General features: G+C 39.7%; 1 protein-coding gene across 1 annotated transcript; it reads right to left on the bottom strand.

The window, feature by feature from the left end:
• Window positions 1-2,033: 2,033 nt before the first annotated feature.
• On the bottom strand, window positions 2,034-8,500 carry LOC308364468 (NLR family CARD domain-containing protein 3-like; the record flags this gene model as incomplete). Its single annotated transcript, XM_080837601.1, has 3 exons — window positions 2,034-3,853; window positions 3,970-4,165; window positions 8,432-8,500. 3 exons carry the CDS (start codon window positions 8,498-8,500, stop codon window positions 2,034-2,036), a joined length of 2,085 nt encoding a protein of 694 aa, XP_080693727.1.
• Window positions 8,501-9,445: the final 945 nt, after the last annotated feature.

The raw sequence follows: 9,445 nt of genomic DNA, 5'->3' as shown, positions 1-9,445 counted from the left end.
TTAACACGGACAGTTTTTTCAAATGTCATTCCTCAAATAACCACAAGATGGCCGACGGAATTGAGAAATCGCATTTGAGAAGATTCCGGCAGAGTTACGACTGCTATTTCGCGTTCTGAAAGTCTTCTGAAGTTCAGAAGAAATCCCAGATGAGAAAACCGAAGTGGAGTTCAGAATAAAGTCCTTCTTAAAGTCTTCTCAACTGCAGTAGAGAATGAGGCCCATTGTTATTGTATTTTAATCTGCTTGCTTATCCTGTGTGCTAAGGCCTACAGGATGCATACTCTCTTGTTGAGGAAAACCACCTGTTTTTGTACTGATAGTCATGCACACTGCTCTTCTCTCAAGGACATGTTCTAAGATCACTGCTGTAACTTCTGAAGAGATGGACGGGAATACCGCCCTTTGTCTGTCATGAAACATGTCATAAGGCTGGCTGCGCCCAGCTCATCTTTGGAGTTTTTCATGATATTTGGTTGTGACACATCTCCCTCTTTTACAAAAGATAAAGCGCTGACATTCTGATTGCTGGTCTCTGTCTCATTAATATTAACGTCTTGATATTAATTTATCTATCAGACAACTTCTGCAGTTCGTTCAGTAAGCTCTTAACATTGAAAGGGAGGATCCTCAAGTCTATGTGTGTCTGAAACTTTACATGAACATGTGAAACATTTTAAGAAAACTACTGTCTGTCTGCAATGATGGGGATATTTGATCAAGAAATGAAGATGTACAAATGATTCAACATAACTCGTTATTAGCGAAAACTGAAAAATCAATGTCTTACCTGAGTGTCTCCAGTGTACAGTTTGGGTTCTCCAGTCCACAACAGAGTTCTTGGGCCCCAACATCTCCAATACTGTTGTCACTGAGATCGACATTTTTCAGTTTTGAAGATGCTTTGCTGAGGATACATGCCAGTGCTGTACAGCTCCTTTCAGTGAGCCCACAGCTCTTGAGCCTTAAGGGGAAAACAGCCACCAGTGAACCACTGCTGCTGTCTGTATATTAGTGTTGTGCTTCTAAACCAATTCAAAAAATCAGACTATATGTTTTTTCAGGTATATGAAGTTGGGTTTCCATCTAAATTTCATCATTAACAGGAGTAAACAGGAGTCATCTAGGGAAACAGATTTTCCATGAAACAGTTTGGGACATTTCATGATACTCTAAACATTTTATTTCCATCTGAGCATTTGTTCTAGTACTGTATGTACCTTATATTTGTTTTGTAAACTGAGACAACTTCCGTAGTTCGTTCAGTGATCTTTTATTATTGAAAAGGAGGATATTTAAGTATATGTGTGAAAAAATCTCATAATGGGGATACTTTTCATGTATAGTTTTTAAAAGCTTATTTTATCAATAAAATTTAAATGTAAAAATTATCCCACATAACTAATTTCTAAGGAATACTGAATAATCAAAATGTCTTACCAGAGTGTCTCCAGTGTACAGTTTGGGTTCTCCAGTGCGCTACAGAGTTCTTGGACCCCAATATCTCCAATACTGTTGTCACTGAGATCCACATTTTTCAGTTTTGAAGATGCTTTGCTGAGGATACATGCCAGTGCTGTACAGCTCCTTTCAGTGAGCCCACAGCTATTGAGCCTTAAGGGGAAAACAGCCAACAGTGAATATAAGCTCAATGAAAAGGACACTGCTGCTGTCTGTGTATTAATGTTGTGCTTCTAAACCTTCTAAATGTTTCTCCACATATCAGAATTAAAAATGGACAACCGGGAGTTGTGAAAAGCTGTCAGAAACTTTCACAGGAAAACGTGATAAAAGTGCAACAAATGCTGATTTAATTCAAACCTAGTGATATTATACACTATGCCAATAGTGCGATGATCTACCCCTTTATTCTATCACATGTTTATTTACATTAGAATACTGTTTACAAATTTCAAGTGTTTCTAGTCAGGGTTTATTTTTCAAATGGTCAAAATGTGTACTAAAATGTTGGATGGAAACACAGCTAGAGTAATTAACCCTTCCCATCTTGAGAATTCAGACTGCCATCATACTTACTGAGCCTTCTGAGATTCCTCCACTACTGGCTGAAGCCTGAGGAAAGCTTCATCAGATCTGATGTACTTTTTCAAGTAAAACTCATCCAGCTTCTGTTCTGATGTGAGCAGCACAAACACTAGAGCTGACCACTGGGCAGGTGAGAGTTTAGCTCCAGAAAGTGTCCCAGCACTCAGCAAGCTCTGGACCTCTTCCACTAAGGAGTGATCATTGAGTTCATTCAGACAGTGGAAGAGGTTGATGACCCTTTCTGATGAAGGAACCTCCCTGATCTTTGCCTTGATGAAACTGATTGTTTCTTCATTGCCCATCTGATTTCGTCTTCTCTGTAGTAGGCCATGCAGGAGAGTCTGGTTAGACTCCAGAGAGAGGCCAAGAAGGAAACGGAGGAATAGGTCAAAGCGTCCATCTTCATGCTCCAAAGCTTTGTCCACTGCACTCTTTTGTAAGATGATCATGGATTCCTCCATTGAAGGAGACAAATTCAATATCCTTTTCCAAAGCTTATTGGATTTTTCAGGAGCTTGCTGTCTGGATATTATGTCTTTCCCTTCAACTTCCATCATCAAAAACACATACAAAGCTGCAAGATACTCCTGGACACTTAAATGCACAAAGCAGCACACCTTTCCTTGATAAAGTCCTGTTTCTTCTCGAATGATCTGTGAGCAGATTCCAGAGCATACTGCTGCCTCTCTGGCATCAATGCCACACTCTTTAAGGTCTTCATCATAAAAAATCAGATTACCCTTCTCTAACTGTTCATAAGCCAACTTCCCAAGACCAAGGATAACGTCCTGGTTCCACTGTGGATCAAGGTTGTGCACATTTTCAAACTTGCTGCTCCTCTGTTTGGTCTGGAAAATGAGGAAATAGGTATACATCTCTGTCAGAGTCTTTGGAATCTGTCCACCTCCTGAAGAGCCAAGAATTACCCCAAGAACAGTAGCAGCAATCCAGCAGAACACTGGTATTTGGCACATTATGTGGAGGCTTCTTGATAATTTGATGTGAGAGATGACATTGCTGGCAAGATTCTGATCATTGATCTTCTTCCTGAAGTACTCCTCCTTCTGTGGGTCATTGAACCCTTGTACTTCTGTGACCCGGTCAACACACTCAGGCGGGATTTGATTGGCTGCTGCTGGTCGAGAGGTAATCCAAAGCAAAGCAGAGGGGAGCAGATTACCCTTGATGACATTTGTCAGGAGCATATCCAATGAGGTGACCTTTGTCACATCAGTCAAACTTTCATTTTTCTGAAAGTCTAGATGGAGTCGACATTCATCCAAACCATCACAGATGAACAACACTTTGCACTTCCCTTGGCTGAGAAAATTTGACTGCTTTATTTCTGTGAAAAAGTGGTGGAGGAGATCCATTAAAGAGAGCTGTTTTTCTCTCATGAGGTTGAGCTCCCTAAAAAGAAGTGGAAATATGAAGTGGATATCTTGGTTTTCTTTTCCTTCTGCCCAGTCCAGGATGAACTTCTGAACTGAGACGGTTTTACCAATGCCAGCAACTCCTTTTGTGACAACACTTCTGATTGGTTTGTCTTGGCCGGGTAAGGGTTTAAAGATGTCACTGCATTTGATTGATGTCTCCAGTCCAGGTGGTCTCTTGGATTTTAACTCAATCTGTCTGACTTCATGCTCTTCATTTACTTTTCCACTTCCTCCTTCTGTGATGTAGACTTCAGTGTAGATCTTTTCTAGAAGAGCAGAGCTTCCTTGCTTGGGTATTCCTTCAGACACACTCTGGTATTTGTTCTTGAGATTTGCTTTTAGCTCAGTCTGACAAACTACATCCAGCTCATCTATTTAAAACAAAATAATGTTTTGTAGGCCACTGACACCAAAAATGAATAATTACTTTGTTCCTAATGCAACTCATGGAAATAATTACAAATGCAAGAGAAGGAAGAATTCTTACCTTGTTGCAGTTTGTCAGCGAGATCTTTAAGCTTCATATTCCTAAGGAAGTGCACGGCCATCTTCAGAGCCGCTTCTCTGGCTTCACTCTCATCCTCCTCTTTACTCTCAAAGTTCTCTTGGTAATCTGGACTCAGCATCCTCTTGAATGTGTTCAGCTCATTCTTCACAAAGGTGATGATCTTCTCCTCTAACACCTAAAGCACAAATATGTGGTAACGGTCTGCAGTGCATTGAATTACAGAGCATTAAAGAGCACCGATACACTAATTACATTTACCTCAACCCTTAACCTTTTGATAGAGATTATTTCCAAACACGGTTAATGACTTAAGAATATAATAATCAAGTGCCTTGTAATAATATATTACTTGTATGAATCATGTGCTTATGAAAGCAGGAGCATGGCTTTTCTCTCTGTGTGTGTAACTAGAATATTAGGTGCCACTAAGTCTGCATATGAACAAGAGCATGTTTAGACCAGAGGAGATAAGAAAGGAACTGTGCTTCTTCCGACCTTGTGCAAAACTGCCATCCTTGCAAGACAGGGAGCCTCGGACATGAGAAATCCACCACGTGGTTATCCCTGCTGAAAGCTAAACTTCTGTCTATATAAACCTTGCGCAAAGGGTTTATCATTGCCTTCACTTTCAGCCTTGTGCTGGGAGGGGAGCCCGATTGCAATTGTCTTTGTTTGTCTGTCTAATAAATATACTTCCATGCAGCTCTGGAGTCCTGAGGTAACTAGGGTGATTTTTTACCTATCACCTTGTAAATGTACTCGAATAACAAAGTACAGTAAAGTTCTATTACTTAATGATTCTCAATATGACATATTCTATTACACTGCATTTATGAGCGTCATTACAAAGTCCAATGTGAAAAAGTGAGACAGCAAATAATAACAAAATGCAAAGGAAGGGAACTGGGGACTGACATCAGACAGATGGTGGAGCCTATGTCTATATTTAATAAATAACTGCTCAGTGAATTTTCCCATAGGATAATTTATACATTTTTATGAACACTTGTCAATCCAAAATATTAAAATATTAACTCACAGTAGCCCACTTTATCACTTATATGTATTTGTTGTACATGAACTGTATCCTCTTTCCCTGGTACTGATCCTTCTCTAAAGGTCTGGGTGCAAATGCCAATGTGTACTGCTTCTCTGACATCAATGCCAGTCAGGTCTTCTTCATGAAAGATCAGACTGCCCTTCTCTAACTGGTCATAGGCTAACCTCCCAAGAGCAAGGAGACAGCAGTGGATTCACTGGTACTGTAACCATCACTGGCTGTTCTCTTGTGTGCAGTTTTCTCCATTGCTGTGAACTAAAAACTACACACCTAAACTTCCACTGCTGCCTGAAACTCCCTCCATAATACATTGCAAATGACGATATGAAATATGTCAGTATGTAAATATACTTTGCCATTCAAAAGTTTGAAATGAAATGTTCATATTCATCAATGAATATTATGAAGGCAGTGCTAAGGCTAGAAATAATTATTCATTATTGACGAGACAGTTTGGTGCTTTATATAAACATGTATGTGTGTTTGGATGTATATTGCTATAGGTTGGCATTTATATATACATGTATGTGTGTTTGTATGTCTATTGCTATAGGTTGTGCTTTATATATACATGTATGTGTGTTTGTATGTATATTGCTTCAGGTTGTGCTTTATATATACATGTATGTGTGTTTAGATGTCTATTGCTATAGGTTGTGCTTTATATATACATGTATGTGTGTTTGGATGTATATTGCTATAGGTTGTGCTTTATGTATATATGTATGTGTGTTTAGATGTCTATTGCTATATTGCTATAGGTTGTGCTTTATATATACATGTATGTGTGTTTGTATGTCTATTGCTATAGGTTGTGCTTTATATATACATGTATGTGTGTTTGTATGTCTATTGCTATAGGTTGTGCTTTATACTTGCTCTGTTCTGTGAAGGGTGTGGTGCACACCCTGGGAAGATTTAACCTTTGGTAGATATATTCAGTTCATACCTCAGAACAACCCATAACACTTTATATGAAGGGGTGGACACAAGACTGACATAGCACTGTCATAACCATAACATGACTCCCGTCATGAACATGAAGTAGTTTATGAATGTTTATGACTGTTGTCATTAAGTGCCATTCGGTCAACTATATCATTCCAATTTGAAAGTTGACATTGTTTGGGATTTCATTGTTATGACAACTTGTATTAACTAAGACAACATAACCTGTCAAACATGCCTTAACGGGCCTAAGTATCAAATTCATATATAACTAAAACTATAACGATAGCTATACTTATTTATGGTCAATGATAAGCTATATTATATTTAGGGTCAATCTTCGGTTATTTGAATAGCAAAATGTTATTTTCTTTCAGAAACAAGTACATTTGTGAGTAATTCCACACTTCTGAGTGGTAATGTATATTACTAATTATGAACATATACTCCATAGCAGCACTGCATTAAATGTCTGCATCAAACCTGGAAGATGTACTTCAGATCCCCATGTTGACTCTGGGTGAACTGGTCACTGACACCATCTGATTTACGTTCCTCCGTTTGGCTTCTGGGGATGGAAAGTCAAAGTTAGGAGAATTGTCTTTAACTAGGGAGCTAGCCTTTAAACATAAACAAAGGCACAGTTGACCCTAATAAAAAACTAGCCAGCTTGCTAACTGCTGTTCTTGTAACTGATGGCAACACTGTGCTGTAAAACAGGGTTTCCAGCCTAAATCAGAAACCTAGTGAATAGATTGAGTGGCTTATGAAAACAAATTTTTTTCTTATTCCAAAACCATACCTCAAAAACTGCATCATGTGCTTTTTTGTTGAAACAGATGTACCCAGATGTTTTTTTTCCTGCCCTTAGGCTTTTTTTGGTCTGCACATGTTCTGTCTGTTCTATGCTGCAATAACGTATTTCAGAAATAATTTAGTAAATTGATCTTTTTTGATGTACTTTTGAACCGTAGTGGTGATGATGTACAGAACCCAAACGCTCGGCCCGGACACAGTGATGGAGAGAGAATACACTTTTACTGAAACAGGGTTCGGTCCACGATAAACAAGCTAGCATTCCAAAGAGGGAAAGAGTTATCCGAAGAACAGGCAGATGTCAGTCACACAGAGAAATCAATAAACATGAAAAATAGCTGAACGCTGGAATCACGACTATATACACAATAGATAATGAGGGACAGGTGAACACAAACAAGGCGGGGCAGACGATCAAGGGCACGAGTCAAGAACACATGACAACACAAGGGGAAAAAAACTAAGAAACAGGACGGGGCTTGAAAAACTGCACCCATGAGCACATCAATGAGCCACTTAGAATTCTCAGTAAGTTTCTTTGTCTTTTGACCAAATTGTTATGATTTTTGAAATGGTTGTAATATAGTGGTGTGGGAACATGAAGCAATTTTGTAAAAACAAGTGTCGTGAGGCCCGTGTGCAGAGGTAAGTGTCTTGAGGCCCGTGTGCAGAGGTAAGTGTCGTGAGGCCCGTGTGCAGAGGTAAGTGTCGTGAGGCCCGTGTGCAGAGGTAAGTGTCTTGAGGCCCGTGTGCAGAGGTAAGTGTCTTGAGGCCCGTGTGCAGAGGTAAGTGTCTTGAGGCCCGTGTGCAGAGGTAAGTGTCTTGAGGCCCGTGTGCAGAGGTAAGTGTCTTGTTAGGTCAGGCCAAATGGCCCATGTGCAGTGGTGATGATGTACAGAACTCAAACGCAGGTGAACACCATCAAGGCAGTGCAGAGGTGAGTGTTTTGTAGGGTCAAGAAGAAAGGCCTGTTTTCAAAAACAGGCCTACAGGTGCAGGCTGATGGAGATGGCCAAGTTTTCATGGAGGGGTCTCCGGATAAGAGACGCTGACAAGTGAAGGACAGGTGAACCTCCCAAAAAGTTGTAAACAGGATCTCTGAAATATGGCAGGGGCACCCACCTGCTCTCACAAGTCACCGTTGCCCTAAAAATGTTTCTCCGCAATAAGTGAGCTCCTTTAATTTAATCATAATGCGTTAATGCGGTTTTTTTTTCACAGCTCTACTTAAAATGTTTCTCCGCAATAAGTGAGCGGAAATATTCTTATATGCTGAGCACGGATAAAATGTATCGGTTTGAGAAAATATTCTGATTGGTTCAACTTTGATACGTTTTGAGTGTTCAATTAGTTCAATTTTGATACGTTTAAGGCTTTTGATTGGAAAAGCATAGTGACGAAATATGCCATTTACTGTAAAAAGTAAGTGCAGTTTGACAGAGCTGCTCCATGGACCTACACTCATATTGAATGAAAAGTCTGCAAGATTGAATAAACTTCAGTTCATCACATTTGGTCCTCTGACTCTCATTGAAGTATCAACTCTTAAGATTTGAAGAGGTTGTTTTCGCCACAACAGACACTTCAAATTCACTATTTGTTGACTTCCTAACATACCGCTCCTAGCATACCCTTGACATGAGTCTGTTTCATGGACTTGCCTTGATCCATCTGCACCATCTTCATTTTGGAAGTTCAGGGGGTGATCATTTGACCAGTCACTCTTCATGGACACACAAGTGGGCGCAGGTGATGGAGGTCTCTCCTGACGGAGGTGTCTAGACACAAAATAGCACCCATGATTTACTACTGAAGCATTTACACACAAAATCTGACTGGCTATTCTAAACAAGGGGAAGCTGGAAGGGGAGTGTGGGTATTTAAATGAAATACAGTTACAAACTATTTACAGAAAGATTTTTAGTTTGATCAAACATCAAATACCTGGATATGACACTTCAAATCTAATATTTGTTGACATCCTAGCATACCCTTCCTAGCATACTCTTGACATGAGTCTGTTTCATGGACTTACCTTGATCCATCTGCACCATCTTCATTTTGGAAGTTCAGGGGGTGATCATTTGACCAGTCACTCTTCATTGACACACAAGTGGGCGCAGGTGATGGAGGTCTCTCCTGACGGAGGTGTCTACACACAAAATAGCACCCATGATTTACTACTGAAGCATTTACACACAAAATCTGACTGGCTATTCTAAACAAGGAGAAGCTGGAAGGGGAGTGTGGGTATTTAAACGAAATACAATGACAAAATATTCTTATTTAGAGTTGAAAAATCTTATTCAGCCATTGGTCTGTACTGGCTACAGTTATAATGACGTTGCTCTGCACACAATTCCATACGGAATGCAAGAGCGTGGAAAATGTAGTTTTCTCTTCTTACTTCTGTACACACATGTCCTATAGGAGAGGGTGTGCCTCCAAAATAAGTTCCTGCTCCGATGGTAGAATGAGGTGCCAACAACAGCTGTGAGGAATTTCATTGTTTGGAACAAGTCATTCACAAACTGCATAACCTACCTGTAGTCTAAGCTGTTTCTTATTAAACCACCATATTAGACTGAATACATTACCTGACAGAGAGCTTTAAATATTATTATTATTTTC

This window comes from Sprattus sprattus, assembly GCF_963457725.1.
Source record: "Sprattus sprattus genome assembly, chromosome: 4".
In the NCBI taxonomy this organism is placed as follows: domain Eukaryota; kingdom Metazoa; phylum Chordata; class Actinopteri; order Clupeiformes; family Clupeidae; genus Sprattus; species Sprattus sprattus.
Note: the sequence above shows the minus strand (reverse complement) of the source record. Positions and strands in the feature narration are given on the sequence as shown.